At 42.4% G+C, this 19,845-nt stretch overlaps 1 protein-coding gene across 1 annotated transcript in view; it reads right to left on the minus strand.

Annotated features, from left to right (window-relative positions):
- Window positions 1-738: 738 nt before the first annotated feature.
- Window positions 739-19,845, minus strand: part of WDFY1 (WD repeat and FYVE domain containing 1) — a 43,621-nt gene continuing 24,514 nt past the window's right edge. The window contains exons 4-12 of the mRNA XM_072961741.1: window positions 18,398-18,452; window positions 16,718-16,868; window positions 14,982-15,094; window positions 12,709-12,835; window positions 11,511-11,616; window positions 7,870-7,971; window positions 6,182-6,312; window positions 4,853-4,961; window positions 739-4,093 (exon numbers count right to left, since the gene is read on the minus strand). Coding sequence (XP_072817842.1) covers window positions 4,034-4,093; window positions 4,853-4,961; window positions 6,182-6,312; window positions 7,870-7,971; window positions 11,511-11,616; window positions 12,709-12,835; window positions 14,982-15,094; window positions 16,718-16,868; window positions 18,398-18,452 — 954 coding nt within the window. The 3' untranslated portion in view covers window positions 739-4,033. The remainder of the gene's footprint in view (window positions 4,094-4,852; window positions 4,962-6,181; window positions 6,313-7,869; window positions 7,972-11,510; window positions 11,617-12,708; window positions 12,836-14,981; window positions 15,095-16,717; window positions 16,869-18,397; window positions 18,453-19,845) is intronic.

The following is a 19,845-nucleotide window of genomic DNA, read 5'->3' on the forward strand; positions in this document are numbered from 1 at the left end:
TTAAAAATGTCTACAAGTATGTGTTATATACGTGCCTATACATTTAAAATAAAACACTGAAAAGATATACAGCCCAAGTTTAACAGTGTTTTCTCTGAGTGGTTGGACAAAGAGGTTTTTTAAAAAACTCTTTTAAATATTTTTTGGTATTATCTTTTTATTTTCCTCTTCCGTTTATTATAATAAACGTTATTATTTTGATGATGGAAAAAAAAATAAAGCTATAGCTCTTTAAAACAACAAACTCAGTAAGCTGCCATTCTGATTTCTAAGTCAACATTGTATCAGTTAAGCCAAAGAATCAGTTCTCCTGGGTCTGAACCACCCTGTGTTTCTTCATAAAACTGAGCTGTTGGGGTGGAGAGCCAGGGCTCGGACAAGAGTGTCCCCACCCAGCTCCGTGAACTCAAAGAGCCTGACTATCCGAGCCATCTGCCTTCACGGCTTCACAAACTTCAAAACAGGTAATACCTACTTCCCTTACATAAAACCCTCATTACACTAGCACGTCAAGGCAGGAGGTCAGGCACGTGCTTTCAAATCAGACAGACAGATGGACAGGATCTACTTGGTTTTCTCATTTGTAAAATGGGGAGAACAACGCCTCCCAGGATTGATTAATATAATATTGGTAGGGTGCTCTGCACACAGACAGCGCTAAATGCATGGTCTATTACTATTACTGCTGCCTTACGTCCAGATCAAATAGAACACAAGCTAAATTAAGCAACAGAGGAATAAGCAAGGAACATTTTATTGTATGCATTTTCTCAAAAAAACACACAAAAAACAGAACCCACAAAGGGGAGCGAAGAATAGTTTTCTAGCTCTCTGGGATGCGCAGGGCATCATTTTATAGAAACGTGGCTAGTACAAGACAAAACGTACTAATCCACACTGCCCTTTGCGTCCCCAGTCAGAAAAGTCTATACAGAAAAACACTTTAAGTTGTATCCTAATATAAATTTGTTGCACAATTAAACTTCAACTTACTCAAAGAATTATTGTATAGGAAACTGCAGAAAATAGAGTAGGCATTCAATAATCTGCTCACAATTAACAATTAAGCAATAGACACTTGAATAAATATAGCATGTATTACTTATTTGTTAAACATCACATTTACAATGAGCAGACAGTTTACCGTTAATAGTAACTGGCTTCTTACATTTTAGGAGACACCAGAGCCAGTAACGGAAGTAGGGAGTAATTTAATGACAACTGATTTTAGAAAACAGCTCCTTGTGTCCGAGCCATGTGGTGTGTATTCCATACTTAGGCCAGTTTCAACAGTTTAAAAATGTAGGTATTAGCAAACTGAATTATTTAGGGGGAGAACAAAGAGACACCACCATCTAGAGCAGTATTTTTGGTTTATATCCTCTAGGCAGCAGGACAGAAACAGGACGCAGTATACAGAGATTTACAATGAAAAATCTGTCTCCATCTAATGCTATGAGTACACGCCTATCGCTTACTCGCGCAAAGAGCGATTTTAAAACATGTTTAGAACAAGGTGGCGTGTCCCGGTCACACACATACTATGATCTTCTCTAACATTCTGTACTTGATCCCTCGTGGCAGATTAGCATGAATATTCAGGAATGGAGAAGTCGGTAAACCGTTAACTTTGAAGGACTATTTTAAGTGACCCGTTTAAGAGTAATGCAGTCAAAATAAGGCAATAACTAGAAGTCTAGCTCACTCTAGGTGCCCACCTCTATGTGTAAAGTTGAGAAAATAAATCTTTGCCTACCTCTATAAAAAATATTTACCCCGTTTGCTACCTAGTGTGTGACAGAGATGAGATAAGCCTGCCATGTCATGTGTGTTTTAAAAAAACTGGTAATAAGCTGTGGTGGAGAGAAAATACATGGAAACATTCTCCTTTCCTTTTCTGGATCCCCGACTCCAGTTCTTCCCCAAGTAAACCTCTCCTCCTTGACTTACGTTAGCGCCAACCCTTAGGATGTGCTGTAATGGCCTTATATTCTCTAGGAAATAGTGGGGTTTTCAGTAAGAATTTTTTTAAATAAAAGAAGTGTGAAAGCTATGGCATATTCTCAGCAATATTCTGCTCAGTCTACCACAAACACAAAACCACACTTTACAGAGGTGAACAGAAAGCAAAGCCCCCGTTCAGCACCTTTCCGCGTGGCAGGGAACAGGTCATCCTCCGTTTTCCTTTCAGGACTTCATAAAACCCCCAGGATAGCACCTTTGTATGAGCTGAACTACCAACTCAACTGAAGCTAACTTGGTTCAACACTGCCGTTCAAGTTACCATCACTCCAATTCTTCCTCTGCACTATGTCAATAGCACACATTTTGCAAAGGGCCTATGAAGAGGTTTTGAAGGGAACATCTTTTTCAAGTGATGTAACACAAAAATTATAAGGGGCAACAAAATCCTTCAGTCTTCTTTCTGAAGGCAAGTCAACTTTTTGACTGCAGGTCATTCTAGAACACGAAGTGCCTGACCTCCTTTCCTCGTTTGTGCCTGGCGATTAAGACATCTTAGTTTGTCTGTCTTAAACTATTACTTAAAAACATTTTAATTAACAGCTGCTACTAAAAATATTTAGTCTTGTCATTGTATCATACAGAATGACCACGCTGTCTTGATTTGATTCCCCTAAAAATGATGCAGTAGTAGGTTTTTATCAACACCTATTAGAACACTAACAAAAATACCATTGCTATTTTTAAATTTGTCCTTAAAAGAAGGAAGCCTCTCTCCACCCACGTCCATAACCCTAAAGTAACAAATACAGGTACTGTTGTTGTTAAAAACAAACAAAGAAATAAATACATGAGTATCAGAAGACAGGCTCCCCAATCCCTAAGTCTTCCCCATCCTGGTACTAAGTGGCCAAAAACTTTTAAAATGCCACGTGATACAACAGATTTTGCTAATTGTTAGGAAAGTAATTTACAAGTTAGGAATTACTGTGCCGGACCTGTTTAACAATGACTGCTCTGGGTGACCAGTTTCCTCCTATGAAATATTATTAGGTTACACAACTAAAAGTCAACCTAGGGTAAAAAGCTTTGGAGTTCTTTTCTGAGGTGCACGTTAAATTGCCACCGTATCACAGAGGCTCATCTTGGAACGGCAAACAGAATGTGTCTTTTAGGAGGACTGGGATGTTCCATGGAACAGACCGATCACTTCCCATCACAGTCATGCTGGTAGCTGGGTTTCCCCTCAGTCATCACTAACTGCAATGAGAAAAGGTCAGGCGGTGTGAGTCCCGTGTTAACAGCACCATAGAGACGTCTCGTCCTCAGAGCACATCTGGGTCGGGGGAAGAAGGTGGGCTGCCTGGGCTAGTCTAGAAACTGAACCACTCACTTAATGACAACCGTTCGCCCACGGCAGGCTGGCTGGGACGAGAAAGAACTGAAGAGGGCCCCACACTGGGTGCAAATGGTGGCACCGCCTGAAGACGACAGACCCCTGGAAGAAGTGTGCCGACAGCTAAGCGTGGAGACTATTCACGGACGGCCGGTCAATGAGGAGGACCTCTGGGCTCCTAAGTCCTGCTGCACCCCTCAAGAAAGAGAGGACCAGTCCGCCCCCCAACTCCTGCCCTGACAGCAGAGGAGCACGTGACCCCGGGGGGCCAGCAAGTCTGAGGGGACATGTGTTTGTCCTTGGAACTGCTGGAAGAAAGTTCTAGGCATGAACTCTTTTGTTCAGCACTTTTTTCCTCCGAAAACTCGCATTTGCTAACTTACTCTCTCGGAACACATCAGCTCACCGCTCCTGAGGACTCGAGCCTCGCTGGAGTAACCCCGCTCCTCGGGGACCCATGACAGGTGAACAGCTTCCACGTCAGTCCCCGCGGGTAGTTCCACAAATGCCCAAAAACACACCTTTACATGTTTTTTTTTTCCTTTTTAAGAAATGTTGATTTGTTTTTTAGTGGCTACTGTCCATTCACGTGACAGAGACTGTGGAGCTACAGGGATGCAGGGTGTCTGGAGAAGGCTGCCGCTGGGAAGGTGCCGGCCTCGCCCAGCTCCCGGCTCAGTGTGGAGAAAACCCAGTCGCCAGGCTGCAGCCCACCACGGGCGTCATGTCCCAGATCTGCAAGAGAAGGGGGAGGCCTGGAGAAATGCTCTTAGGGGAAGCGCTGGCACTGAGGACGGACAGCTGGCACACTTGCAAAGGGGTCCAAGCAACTCATCCTCTTTTTTCGCTGCAAAACCTCAAGATTTATACAGTGACAAAACAATGCAGTTTGCTAAATCATGAAAAAAGCTTGTAAGGAGTCTCTCTGGACACCTGCAAATTACGTCATCATGTTTTCCTAGAAATTTAAATTTATTTTTAATAAAAAGCCTAATGGGAAAAAGCCCATTTTTTAAAATTATGAAATAAACTACATCATAGTTTCACAACCCAAGAGGGGTACTAAGTGTAACAGACTTTCAGTTTCTGCATTAGTGACCCAGGGATTTAATGAAAAACATGTATGGTTATTTCTTACAAGTAGGAAGCCTTCTGCCCAGGAGAAAAAGAACGTTTGTAGCAGAAGGCATGACCAGAGTAAGGGATCAGTAAGGCCCAGGCAGTGGGGAGGGAGAAACACCGGGGCTGGCTGAGTGCAGACTGCAACAGAGGGGTGCCAGGCCCTCATCTGCTCACAGTTCACCCCGTAAGACGGGTAGAGGGAAACACTCCCAGAAGGAGCTGTTCCAAGAGCATGGAAACTCACAAACGTGCGACTTGTCAGTCAGCGCTTCCCCCTTGGCTACAGGTTGCTTATAAAAAGGGAAGGCAAGCCGGCTGCACGCATCCGGAGCACAACACCGAAGTGCTAATTGGGACAATTAAGCAGGTTACCTTCACCACGCGATCAGTCCCACAGGTCACCATCAGGCCCCTAGCAACGTCCATGGACATGTGGGAGATGTTATGTTTTCCTTCATGGAAGGTTGCTAGAGAAGTCCGACTAACAAAGAGAAAAGAGACCATTTAAGACTCATTTAATTGTTGCTAGAGCTAAGGGATAAGTTTTCTATGCAACGTAAAGAAAATACAGTAACAGTGTCAAAACTTACTCCAAAAAAATGTGGCTACAGTGTTGGAAAGTAACTACAATTAAAGGATGACAGAAAGCATAAGGTGCAAGACTGCTTCATAAAAAATTTTATAAAACTCCCCAAATAACTAATTTTTATTTTCTTAGTGGAAAAGCTGATATATTCCTAGAAATGAGAACAAGGACCTGTAACACAGAAGAGAACTTCACTGCATGAGATCGTACGTTGTGGGCAACACACTCACAGGGAGGCCTCGGGCTCCTGGACCCCCGGGGTCAGAAGCGGCCTCCTACACTGCGCCCACCCCGCCCTGCTCTGCAGCCCGCAGCCCCAACCAGCCTCCACCCCCAGGTCACTGACCGACACCAGCGGTGCCCACTAGCTTTCCCACTGGGGCCTCTGCCAAGGTGTGCCTGTCTATTCCTTTCAAAGATGATTCAAAAAGAAGGGAAAGAAAATCCTGGTTCTGCTTTAATAGATTTACGTGACTTGGGATAGAATGTGAAACCAGACAGGTTTGTCTCACACACAAATAGTTATTTATGGACACATGGCTAGGTCAGATTTTTGTGGAAGAGAGAACATCTGTCTCTAGAATTTTCCCACTAATAAAATTTCCAAGCATGTGTGAGTGAAGGTCAAAGCTGGGATGCCTTTGCAGAGCCAGCTCAGCCACCAAGAGTGTGCACATGGCCTTGACCCTCACAGCACCCTGAGCGGCGCAGGGGCTCAGAACAGCCACTCAACTCACAGGTTTGAGCTGCATCCGTCCTCCCAGTGTTTGGGAGAAACTTGTCTTAAGTCATAAAGCTAGGGCAGCAGCCTTTCTTTAGAAGGAAACTGAGACAAGACCAAGTGGGTATAAATACACTTGACCCTTGAACAACACGGGTTCAAACTTCATGGGTCCACTTAACACTGGATCTTTCTCAGTGGTAAATAGCACAGTACTACCCGATCTGCAGCCGCTGAACCACAGATGCCGAGGAACCACGCACGGGAGGGCCCCCTCTAAGTTACTCCCGGACTTCCGACTGTGCGGAGGGCTGTGCCCTCAACCCCCGGCCCGTGTCCCTTCTCAGGCTCTCGCACTGCAGGTGAACATGCAGGAAGGCAAGCAAACACTCACTCCTCGTCCTTGATGGAGTCATAGCAGGAATCGCACATGCGGACCTGGAACTCGAAGCCCATGACGGGGTAGCTGGAGCGCCTGCTGCTGCACTTCCCACACACAGCCTGCCCGCACTTCCTGCAGTGATGCTGTGACCCGGGAGGAAAAGGAGGCGGTTACCTTCTGCTGTCAAGCACAGGGCTTCCCTTCAGGGTAGGGGAAGACGTGCCTTGAATTACAACCACGACTCAATGTATCGATTAACACGCAAAAGGCAGATCATTTCAATACCCGTCAAGGATTTCCAAATATCCTTGCTTTGTTGTTGCGCAAATTCTGCTTTTTACTCATTCATACTATCTGTCTAGATGGCAACAAACAACATTATGAAAACCAAATTCAAGCTCATTTAGGAGCCCAAATGGCTAGAGATTTCAGGAAGGAAGAATTTATTCCTATGTCAGAGAAGAGCTTCAAAATAAAGTTTTAAATGTAATTTTCCTTCATTAAGAAACAAATATCCACAATCATGTTTTGCTATTTCCTTTAATCTTTCACATTGTGATCCTGGAAATAAGCTTCAAGAACATTCCAAAATAGTCCATTTATTACTGCTTTTGACATATATATATATATATATATATATATATATATATATATATGTCAAAATATATATATATTTTATATATATTATATATATTTTTTAACCACTAAAAGCTTCATGACCCACACCTTTCCTTTCTCTTCTATTAGTTGTTAATTCATAAGATTAAAATTCATTCTTTGGAAGCACTACTTCTAAACTTGGACTACTTCACCCATCAGTTGCCACCAGACAGGCACTGAAAGAATGAGGCTGAGGATGGAATTCAGGTGCTATTTCTGAGCATTAGAGTGTTACGAGTGGAAAAATAATTCCTGCACTGCCTGCCAGACTCATATCTGCCCTTGCGGTAGAGTAGCTTTAGCTTTGTAAGTAAAATCAAAGAAGGTTTATTAACACACAAACTTTCAGCCAATCCCTGAGGGAGGTGCAACCAGTAATAAAAGGAATAAAATCAGCACTCTTTTGAACGTAACTGCACAAATTCATATTCGATCTGAGTGAGTGGCTACCTTCAAGGCTGCTGTAGAAATGTGTGTTTTGTAGAACTGCAGTATTGCATGGATACCTGGTGATAAGAGCATCTTTGAAACCTATAGGCTACTTGGGACATGTTTCTTTAATTTTAAAAAACAAAAAACAGTAGGTACTTGAAACATGCTTAATAGAAACGCTCCAGGTACACCTACATGGAATAATTCATGAATACTCTAAAATTCCTAGTGTCAGAGCATTCCAGTAAGGGCTAAGCTGTTACTTGTTACCTGCTTGTGAAAGCTAAGGCTTAGATGCTCTAGTTCACTCTGATTCTGTGCTGGGCTACTACACACCCTGAGTTTAACAAGTAATAGTCCTGAACTCAAGGATCTTTTATGTATTTACAAATAGGCTCTTGGGGTTTTCTGTGTGTCTCTGCTTTTCCAACACAGGACAAGCAATGGCACAGTTTGTAACAGTCTCACTGTCGCCAAAGGAAAGGTCCTGCTCACTGTCAGCCACACAGAGACGATGACACCGAAAATGGAGGAAAAGTGTGATTCCAAACAAAATGATAGACTAATCATACAAATGAGAAAATATATGATTAACGTCAGCTACTCACCTGCCTCAACCCCAGTGTCTTCGTGTCCCACATCTGCTTTATATTCCAGAAGAAGGGCTGCTCACATTTCTGACAAGAATCGCTTTCTAACCACTGAGGAGCCTGGGGGAAGAGAAAGCAAACCCGACATCAGAGCATCTGTCTGCTCACAGGGAGTTTTCAGAACTACAGCAGTTCTAGACCGTATTGGGGTTATCATTTTTTTTAATCCCTCAATATATCATAGCTGTGGCATATTCAATATTATGTTTGTGTTTTCAGTAATCTGTATCGTTTTAGCCATGTTTTCAGGATTGTTCAATTTTTAATCTATAGATAGGAGGGAGTAATTTAATTCACATTATGAATTCTTAAGAGTTGCCTTATGTGTTTCTTTTTTATGCCCAAGTTGTTTGACATCTGTATTAAATTGAGCAAAAACCTTTCTTTAAGAATCTGGTGAACTACCACTTAGTTTGTGGGCTCACAAGAGTTCTTCTGGGTGGGCATCACGTCAGACAGATCTGCCACCCCCACCCTCATTCAGCCCTCATGAGTGGACCCCTGTGCCCGCACGCCAGCCTGCAGACCCCGACTCTAGCAGTGATGTCTCTGCACTGTACTTCTTTACGCACATCTCTTCCCCCACCACTAACCTAGGAGTTATTCGTTGGTCTTTTCATCTTTATATATATTCAGCCTATCACAGGGGTAGGTTCTCAGCGAATTTATGTTGAAACAGGGAAGTGAAAGTCTTGAAATAACTGAGAACTTAGAAAATGTTATTTCTAAATAAAACATTGTAAGTTGTACTCGATTACAAAATGAACTCGTTAAAAATCTATTTAACCTCAATCACTTATCACATGTGTGCAATAAAAATACTAGAAAATACTAATTTTCATGAAACTAAACCAAAGCTTATGCAGTAAGAAATAATCTTTTCTTGATCTGGAAAGTTAACGCTCAAGAAAAATCTATCTGAAAAGAGGAGGCAAGGATGAGAGAATCAGAGAAACCATACTGTACTGACTCGTAAAATACGCAGTGAAGATGGACAGCTGCACGGTAACTCGAAAGGGACTCCGGGCGGTCTAAACAAGTGCCCTTACTTCTTTCGTTTCCTCTTGCAGCAAAACTTTTGGCTTTCCTACTCCTTACTTTAGACATGGCACTAGAAATATTTCTACATGTGACAGCCGCCACAAAGGTCTTTCTGTTGGGGGCAGGGGGTTACGCACTCACAAACAGACTGAGTGGGCCGAGACACAAGAGAGGTTTCTTTAAACAACTGACGCAATGAAGAGAGAAGGTGGTTAAGAACACTGCCTGTGAACGTCCCTGCAGGAGAATGGGGGATGCAGCGACAGGGCACGCCCTGCTGCCAACAACATGGGGACACTGAATTGCAGGGGGAAGAAAAGCAGGTACCACCACCGAGTCCTATGTTTGCGACAAATGCGGGACAGTCACATGGAACAAAACCAGTGCAGAAATGCTTTCACGGCAGCGATGTTGGAGTATGAGTCTACGCCTCGTGAGGTCGTGGGGACTAAATGAGTTTATCTGGGAAGCATTCTGCGTCCTGCCTGGTCCAGCGAGTGTCACAGGTGTCCAGCAGTGTGCCAACTGTGCTATATGCCTCATTTTGCTTAATTTTCTACAACACCTAGGAGACACAGTAACTTTCTCCCCCACTTACAGGCAAAGAAACCGGGGCTCAGAGACTGAAGCCACTGTCTGTGGTCAGTTAGTGGCTGGAGACCCCAGGAGATCCAGGAGTCCAGCCCATCCCTGGGCATGTCCACTCTGCTCTATCCAGCCTCTGTGAGTGGTCCTGTTCATCTCAACATGTGAGGGTCTCCAAACACATCTCTGGAGTTTCATAACCAAGAGACTGAGTTCCTGCCCTCAGGGAGCACAGTTCTGTCTAGGGGCTAGGAAACTGTCGCTTGGCTGAGTTGGGGGACAGAGGGGAGCAAGGGAAGAAAAACAGGCTTCAAATATTTTGAGATAACAAACTAAACAACAAACTCAGAAGTACAGACTTTTTGGAGCACATTTCAATATAAGAAACACCCACAACTTTGTTTCTCTTAATAGGATTAAGTGTTATGCGTAAGCCATCATGAACCATCCTCTTAAACGTTGATCCTCTAAGGAGAAAAAGCTTTCTTTTGTGCTGATAAGAGCAAAAGAGAACATTAATTACGTATTCTGACTGTTTCATTCTCTTTTCCACATCTTGCTCCATCGGCCTAACTGGACAAAGATGATGTAACAAGAATAGCCCCACTGCACTGCTGCTACCGACTGGTGCGTGGGTCTCCTTTGCACTAATGTATAAAATAGTATATGTTCTGTGATCTACTAGCTTAAAATGAAGTTCTTATTTCAAGAGGATTCATCCTAATTACCGTTACTTGCTCATTTATGTTTCGTGCCTGCTTCCCCAAAGGAGTCCCCTAATTACGATCTGACAAGGAGGCAGATTTGCTTCCAACCTGCCAGTGGTGGCCGACGGCTTCTGTGGGGCAGGAACGCTCCCCTCGGTGTTTCCAGTGAGTTAGAAAGAAATTCCAGGCCAGCCCTGTGGGGCTAGAAAGTCTAGGATTAATCTGCTACCCCCATCCCTAAGGAAATCGTACAAACTGCACAAAGCCCTAGCTTGAGAATCTAACAGATCACAGGCCACTTGCTCTCGCACTAACATTAACTCAGCTGGTTTAAAAAAATTTTAAAAAGCCTACAAAAATATTGTATGTTTCTGAGATAATTTTCTTTCCCACCAACACCACCAACTGAGACAGAAGCTGGTAGAGCAAAATGTGTTCCCAGCCAGTTTGCACATGATGTGGGGTAACCTTGCGTAAATGACTCAACGGAAAAGAGTCGCCCTGAACACAGGAAGCACCTTGAGTGACAGGACTGTCTTTTCTTTCCCGAGAGGGACAAACAAGTTCCACACTCACATAACCTGGAAGGAAAGGACGCTGCTCCTAGTTTCTTCTTCTTCGGAAAGAACTTACAGAGGATGAGACTAGTGGATTGAATGACTACGGTTAAACCCTTACAAGAGCCACTAGCAGCATCGGGCCCCAGGGGCTTCCTCCCCCGTCACGATCCAGGGAACACATCCTCTCTCTGAGTCTTTTGCTTTCTCAGAATAAGATTGAAAAACAACAGGCCGAGAGTCCAGGAAACAGAACAGTTCTCTAGCTGTCACTGTGGCATGTAACTAGTGGTTGACAAAGATAATGCATAATTCAAATAAACCTTTGCAAAGAAAATATGACACATTCTGTGATGCTGAGCCAATGTTACATACATTTAGTTAATGAGTTACTCTAAGGCTTACCAATAGATTTTTAGAAAAACCAAAAAGAGAAATTAACCAGTAGACACGCAGTCAAGATTTCATCCATCTGACTTGTTTCACATGCCAGGCTGTGTGGACTGCCTGCCGCTGCGGAAACTCTCCAACGAGTAGAGAATGCAGGGCAAAGTGACACACAGGAAAAACCTCATCGGACCAAAATCAACAAGCACGAGCATGAGGTCCCGGGACCACCTCACCTCGGTCGGCAACTCCAGCCAGCAGGTGGAAAAGCGAGAAGCGGGTTTGGGGACCTCTCCCCATCAGCCCTGCCTGGCCCTCTCACCTCCTCTCTGCTGACGTCCATGTTCCACACTGCAATCCCGCCATCTGAAGAGCAGGAGACCAGCTGCCTCGTGAGCTGAAGGTAACACAGCGACTGCACCCGGTCACTGCAAACAGCACACACACAGTCACGTGTCTCAGTGTGGGAAACGCAGAAACCATCCCCATGCAGGCTCCAGTCTCTCCCCTCGCTGGAATCAGCAACTGGCATTTTATCCCTGACTGTTTGGTATGGTAATCTGCACCCCAATATAAACTTTCATTGGTATCCTGTAACTTACTACACAGAAAAATAGTTTCTATGAAATAAACACTACTATTTTCCAATCATTAAGAGCTGCAGGTCAGAGGTGAGGTGATGACTATGGTTTTCTGGACCAGTCACCATGATTCCTTTTCAGGTGCACAAGAATGTTTCTGAACAAGTAGGTAAATCTTAAAGGGTGTGTAAGTCCCTTACTGGAACATAGTCCGTAAGAACACGTAATCGAACACAGGGAGATACTGGTGGGCACGCACACACGTGCAGTCACACATGCAGACACACACTGACGGGGTGAAGAATCTGCCCCCTCTGGACGCCCTAGGAAACCATCTCCAGACACACAGGCTTGTGCGGAGAACCTTCCCTTTCCTTAGCTACTTTTCAGCTTGATTCTGCTCAGTTAACAGTGACAGCCTAACCAGAAACAAGGGGGAAAGGGTTCCTTTTCCTTTCAAGACTAGCCAGCAAAAGCCTGAGTATTAGTGTCATAGCTTAGGTGAATGCAACTGTGTCAAATCAAACCTTACTTCTTAATGAAGTACCCTTTAGAATTAAAAAAAAAAAAATGAGTAAGGCAACCAGTTCGGGAATGGCTTAATAGCACACTGCACGCAATCCTTCGTGGTCTGAGTCCTCACCCATGGTATCTAATCCACGTCTGCCTCCAGCAGACGTTTCAATGTGGGTGACTCCTTGGGAGAGAAAGATGGGAAGTGCTCTTTGGACCAAGAAGGAAGAAAACCCTGGCCTGTTTTTGCTACAAAACACCAGACGCTCAGGACGAACAGAAAAGCAGTTGGAAGCAGACCCAGTGAGCCCTGCCAAATGGCCATCTTAAAAGATTGGGTTTGGAGAACGTGGTCTCAGAACACTAACGCCTCCCGCAGCTCGCCCCGGCTCAGATTCCTCCCCCCTCCCACAGACAGCCACGCACTGATGGCCCTGGAGCAAGAGCGTGCGGCCTTTCCTCCCTCCAATGTCCCACACGATGATGCTGTTGTCAGAGGCTCCTGAGAAGAGTAACCGTTGAACAGGCTCCCACCAGAGGCAGGCGACACCACCTAGGGGCGAGAGAGGGAGGGGAAACATGAATCTACGTTAGGACATACACATCTGACAGCAGAAGACCGATCTAGGACCAGCTGAGTCTTTAAGTAAAACATATCTTCTCTGTACAAAGGGGCTTTATCGTGGGTCACAGAGAAGACACAGAGCATCCATCATCCCGAGCTGCAAGATTAGGATTTTCAATTGTCCATCAGGCTACTTTGAACTCAAAGGTGTTTAAAGCTTTTCCTTGTCTACATCAAAAAATGATAAGGCAGCTGTATATGAGGGTTAGTTAAGAAAAAGCTTTTGAAGAGAAAAAAAATAGCTACTAATATTTCATGAGAAAAGGCAGTAAAGTTTTCCACGGTTATCTTATATAAGATAAAAATCTAGAGTAGTCTGGGTCTCTGGGACCTTGCAGGTGTTTTAGTCCAGAATGCCTACGCTTAAGAAAATTAAATTACGTGTCTCAGAAAGAAAAAAAAAAGATCTGTAGTATCCTTTTCACTGTTTCCACAGTGACAAGCAATCCACACAATTATGCCGGAGAATTTAGGTAAAAAATCCAAACCCTACATTTCACACTTCTATACTGGCTAAACTTACCAAATTTGATACCGTTGGAAAAAACTCTTTCTTTCTACAGATTTGTTTCAACAGATCTCTTCATTGTTCCATTGATTACTGCTTACCCAGAAAAATATTATTAATAAACTTAATTAAACTCAACCAGCCACACAAGCTAATAATATTTTGGGGGAGTATATATAAAATTGAGAAAGCCATAGTCAAAACTATGAGACTAGCTTCTCACAGACCTCAACAAAAGTGAAAAGAGAAGTATTGTGCAGAAACCAGCTTCGGGGATCAATTCTGCAGAAATGCTGACCCTGGGTGACCCTGTGCCCCATGAGCTACAGCTGGAGGCCTAAAAGGATACAAGCAAGCGCCTTCTCTGTGAACACTGCTCAGTAATTATCAGAATCCATTCGGCCCTCAGCAACGCAGAGGACATTTAAGAGACCGGGGGTCACGAGACCATGAGTCACAAACAAAAAGTGGCTTCTGCAGGGACGGAGCTTTCCTGCTCAGACTATTCAACCTCACTGTCCTCGGCTCCCTTCTCCTCTGCAAGGTCCCTGATCTGTTAGACTCGTCTTAACTAAACTAGGTTAGCTATGGAGGACATTTAATTCGCCATACTTAAAACACTATCTTCATAAACAAGTCCAACATGAATTCCTTCAGCAAAACCCCAGTTCTTCAGTCTGAACCAGATGGCCTCACAGCTTCTAATTTCTTACTCAATATTGTCAATTGAGTTTTTTTGACTTGATATATTGAGCTTATTTTTTATTTTTTGTATTGAGGTATAATTGATTTACAATGTTTCAGGTGTACAACAAAGTGACTCAGTTACACATATACATTCTTTTTCAGATTCTTTTCCATTATAGGTTATTACAAGAAATTGAGTATAGTTCCCTGGGCTATACAGTATTTCCTCATTGTTTCTCTATTTTATACATATAGTGTGTGTGTATATTTATATTATTTGTATTTATATATAGTATGTATCTGTTAATCCCAAACTCCTAGTTTATCCCTCCCCACTGCCCAGCTGATTGAGTTTTAAAACCTTTCCACAAAGCTTTGCCAAATCACCAAACTACAGGAATAACAGAATTCCACCCAGTCATTCTTTCCCTTCAGTCCCTCCGCAGGGGATATTTTCCAAGTAGAGAGAACCAGGCTACACATTTCTTCTAATTGTACTGACCTACCAGGTCTTGCTCAGTGCCCTAGAAAGTGACAAATTTAAAACAGCAATAACAGTCTTCCAAAAGTCTTACCATTTATAAGAAATTTTAAAAGGTCTTCTGAAAATAATTTGATTGAAAAAGGTAGACAAAACAGAAAGTATTATCCACACAAGCAATCTGGAAGGGATTTTGACAAAACGAAACCCAACCCAACCCCTTGTCTTCACTTAGTCCTCACTCTTCAAGATCTTTTTGAGATTGAAATCCCATATCTGGACAATCAAAATGAAATCTCACAGATCATAAGGAGCTGATCATTCGTGAAGCCACAGAGCTGAGAACTAAATTCAAGAGCCCCAATTAAGTGAAAACCGGGGGTGACTCTACAGCCTACCTTCATGTCCTTTAAGGGCTGTAATAACTGAACAGGTGCTCTGTTCAAGCTTCAGCAGGGTGATCTGTCCAGAATAATCTCCAACAAAAGCATACTGAGTATCAAAATCGTATCTGTGGAGAAGCAGTCAAGGATATACAACACAACCCATCTCAAAGTTATAAAACAGAAAATGCACATTTTAAAGAGAATAAGCACAAAATCTAAAACTATGAGAAAAGAAAGACCCGACTGAAAATCACACATGTAAATATTGAAGGAAAAAATGTTTTAAGCTAGAATAATCAGCAAAATTAATATTCATTCAACGAGAATTCACTGAGTACTTGCTACCATTCCAACCAACATCGTAGGAATTGGCAATAAAAAAGATAAGAGCTGATAGAGAAGACAGACCTAAGAGCAAGTAGGTTAATCCAATTATCATAAAATGTTAAAAAGTACAATACTTAACAATGAAAACAGCAAGAAAGAACTGGGAGAAAATGGCTATTCATGAAATAGCTCTAGAAATTAAATACAGACATGAACCCATCTTTCTTCTGGGCCCAGATGATTGAGCTTTAAGTGAAGAGGATGGTTTACTTTAAATTGCTGTGGAGAGCTTAACTTTAATCATCCGAGAGGCAGTTATCTGGGGTGGTAGTAAATTTAAAATTTAAAAAATATATAAAGTATTGGTAACAACTCATTACTTTCTCGGTCACTTTGTGGCCATAGAAGTCAGTGGCAGATCAGCAGTTCATACACAAGAGGATAACTACTATTTTAATTCCAAAACACAGGTCACAATGAGGACGGCAGGCTGGGCCATGACTTTGTGATTCTGGGACATTTTCTATCAAGGCGTGTGAAGGCCCACCACGTAACAGAAAAACTGATTTAGCACGTGACACATCTAATTATTCAGCACATGACACATCTGAGAATGTTTCCCTTGTTTGATTCTAAAGTGTACCGCGCGTGTTAAACGTCTCATGCTGTGCACGCATTTGTGGCAAACATTTTTTATGAAGGCTTTCAATGGAAGAAGGGAATTCTACTTCACCAGACGTCCAAGTCTGAAAGAGAAATGACCGTGGGGTAATTGCCTGTCGAGGACGGCCCTGAGCGCCCGGTCACTGAGATACACAGCTCCCACGGCAGCCTTAAGCAAGAGCAAGCGCTACGTGAAACAAATTTCATAGAAAAAATTTAGAGCAGCAATTTCTGAACATTTGGGTGATCCTGAGGCACCCCTGGGAGCATTCTAAGGATTATGAACTCTCTCCAAACACACACCAAAAAACTATAAAATTCCTTGTAGTGCATGTATGAACTCCAGGATCACAGACCGTTAGTACATTTTCTTGCAGGGTCTGCAAATAATCTAATACTAGAAGATCCATTCTTTTTTCCCCCCTTTCTTTGTACAACACAAAGTCTTTTCTTTCACTCTGAAAATCCAAAGAGTGAAGGGAGGAGTTCGCATTAGTGAAGTTTAGGCTTTTCAAGATTGTGTTAAAACACATACAGCACCTCCCACCAGAGAAAGGCAATTCAATTAGTTATTTTTTTTTAATAAAACAATTTTATACTAAAGAAAAGCAGAGAGAGAAATTCTTCGATTTTATGATGTGAAATATGTAGAAATCACTGAGTCTTTGGATCTCCGTTAGCAATTTGTGATCAGATTCTCAACCGCCCACTGAGACACAGGTGCGAGGCAGGAGCCGGTCCCGCCGGGGGAAGGATACTGTAAACACGATGCCCAGGAAGAGAAGAAGTGCCTGCCCAGCATGTTCCCGCTGCGGGTGCACATCCAGCTGATGCACTTGTCGTGGCCGGTGCTGATCACCCACTCCGAGGCCAGGCTGAAGATGATCGCGGACACCCGGTTCTGATGCGCTGCGGGAACAGAAAGGGGAAGTCTGCGCCCTTCAGGAAGAAATGTGACCTTCAGAACCCAGCCTCCGTGAGGGAGAACTGAGGCTGCCCTTCTCCACCTGGTCGACTTGCAGACTCACTGTCTCAACAGTCCTGCCCCGAAAATGCCTGCACTCTGCAAAAGCTTCAGAGAACCTCTCCTACCCCAACCGGCGACCTCAGGCTCTCCGGGGCCCGCCCTCTGCCCCACTACAGGGAAGACAATCAAAAGCTGCAAATCATTAAAGAGTAAGGCTCTGGAGGGATTCAAACAACACACCGAAGAACGGATGAAAAACACACACACACAACTATCAGTGAGTTCCACAAGGAAAGCAGCAGTTTTTCTTAAAAGAGGTGTTTTTTTTTGTTTATATCTTTAGTGTTTTGACCCTTCAGAAATCACTGGCATTGTAAAAAGAGCAGCTGAGATTTTTTGAAATTAAAAAATAATGTAAGCATTTTGTTCCTAGAATAATTTGTGTGTAACTTTTTATTATTTATAAGACAAAGCATTTGTGAAGTTCTGTATTCCAAAATAATAGCTGAAAATGAGGAAGGCTTCTACTACCTAACTTCTGGAATATTTCCAGGTCATTTATAAGCCACACCAGGACAGTGACCTATCTACCTTATCTGGTCCAGGACCTTGCATGCAGCAGGTGTTTAATAAATGCCCAGTCTGATGAATGAAGTCAGAGGCTAGACAGAGACACCTCGGACCTTGCTCCCAGCTGTACTGGCTGCTTTGGAATAGACGGACTCTGTCCTGTAAATTAATCAGAAAACACTGCAACCCCCTGGGAACATGGGCAAAATTCATAAAACATGGCAAACGGCCAACATTTTAAACAAAGCCTAAATAATTTCAAAATTGAGAACGATTTTGACTATCAAATTGGCAAAAAAAATTTTATAAAGAGTAAGATTTAATGAGCAGGCACTCGCAATCACCACTCATGGAATTGTAAAAAATTTACTATTGCTGGAAAGACTTTTGTGAAATAAAGTATTAAAAAAAGTTTTTAAGCTTGACCCAATTATCCTACTTTTAGGAATCTTTCTTAAATAGAAGTAATCAGGGTTACAGGACTGGAGTCAGAATAACCATCAAGGACACACATACATATGTATATGCATATACATGTATAACTGAAATAACCCACACTCACAGATAAATATGCACACATACATATAACATACACTATCGTATACATTAGTATGTGTTACCAAAAAGGAAGCAGTACACATTTTCAAAAACAGAAGGATGGTTAAATTAACTCATACATGCAACCAATGGAACAGTATAGAAAACTTTAAATGTTAGTAAGTGGAAAAAGGATGGTAAATAATTCTGAAGAGCCAATAGTCTCTCAGATAACTGAGGTAACAATACTTTTAAAAAGTTAATGTGGAAACCTAATTTTGATCATAAGACACAGTGTCCCAGTTTTGTGTGTGTGTGTATCTGCGTATGTGTGTGCAAGCGTATATGTATGTATTATGATTACCTGGATAGGTCTTGATAAAGTTCATTTTATTAAAATCTTCAGAAACGTGAAATTCCTAAAAGTAAACACATGCAATAAGAAAGCAGTTACGGTTTTAAAAACAAGAAGAACTCAACTTTCAAAAGGAAGTAAAACCCAAAAATGGCTACTACGAGCCTTGAGACTCAAGATGAGCTACGTAAGAACAACTGGGAATGGCTTCTTTCATCGGTCCTGTCCTTTTATTTCATCCCATTTCTTTTGGAACCAGACAAATAAAGAAATGTTGCTGACCAGCACAGCGTTTTTGTCCAACCTTTCCCCTGCAAAAGAGAGCTCTGTCCTTCTTCTCCAACTGCAAAGGCATCATCCTGTTAATTTTGCTCTCTTGGCGTCACTAACATATCCTCAAGATGATACATAGCAAGCAAAACAGCAAAACCATTACTAACATAGTTCTCTGCGCCAGTGAAAAGAAGACATTGGGTATCTGAAGCAATGGAAGGGTAAAACTATACATATTTAATATAGAAACACACAGTAAAAAGGAAATTTAGAGATTTTGGGTGGTTTTCTTTTTTTATACTCCTGTATTTTCCAAAATTTGTATAGCCTATGTAACACTTTAGGAAAAAATTAAAAGCACATACTTCTTAATGAAAAAATGAGCTTCAACATAAAACTGAAAAGATAAAACTCTAAAGAAAAAGCATTAATCAAAAATTCTACTAATCAATGCTAAATTCATAAGTTCTTAAGAGTCTAGATAATACAAACATTATGAATTATTGATTGATTAGAATGAAAAAAAAACCACAAAGGAATACTGATTTCTTATTTCCCATCTTGGTTTTACAAAGTATAACAATGTATTAGAGTATTTCACATATACTAATCTATGTTGGGGGAAAGAATCAATAGATCAATGCTAACTAGTGATAAATTGGATTTACACTGAAGAGCTATAAGCGTTTTTATACACCATCCTGTAACTGCAGAGAGTACCCCTGAACCAGGAGCCACAAGAAGGGTCCCTAGAGAAGTAAGTGTATGAACACTCTCACCACTGAGAAGCTGTCTGAGACTTGCACTCATGGCTTCTTGCTATATATGCAGATGCACATTACCATAATAGTCTTATAAAATCTTCAGAAAGAGAAACACGAGAACGCTGGCATTTAATACTAAATAATGTATTTACAGCAGCCTCAAGCCCCAACCCCGCAGCCCCCAGCCCTCGCCACCTGCCCACAGCAGAGTGAACTGCTTAAGCAGAGAGAGCCTGTCTTTGCTCCTAGCTCTTTCCTTCTTGGCTCTTAAACACAGTCAAGGCTTCTCCTTTAATTTAAAAAGCAAAACAAACAAGCAGAAGACGACAAAATTCCCTTAACAATACTACAACTTTCCCTGCCCCCTTCTGTACAGATCAGCACACGCTCGCCCACTCGGGCTCTCTGGCTCCTCACCCC

Source organism: Vicugna pacos, chromosome 5 (genome assembly GCF_048564905.1).
Source record: "Vicugna pacos chromosome 5, VicPac4, whole genome shotgun sequence".
NCBI lineage: Eukaryota > Metazoa > Chordata > Mammalia > Artiodactyla > Camelidae > Vicugna > Vicugna pacos.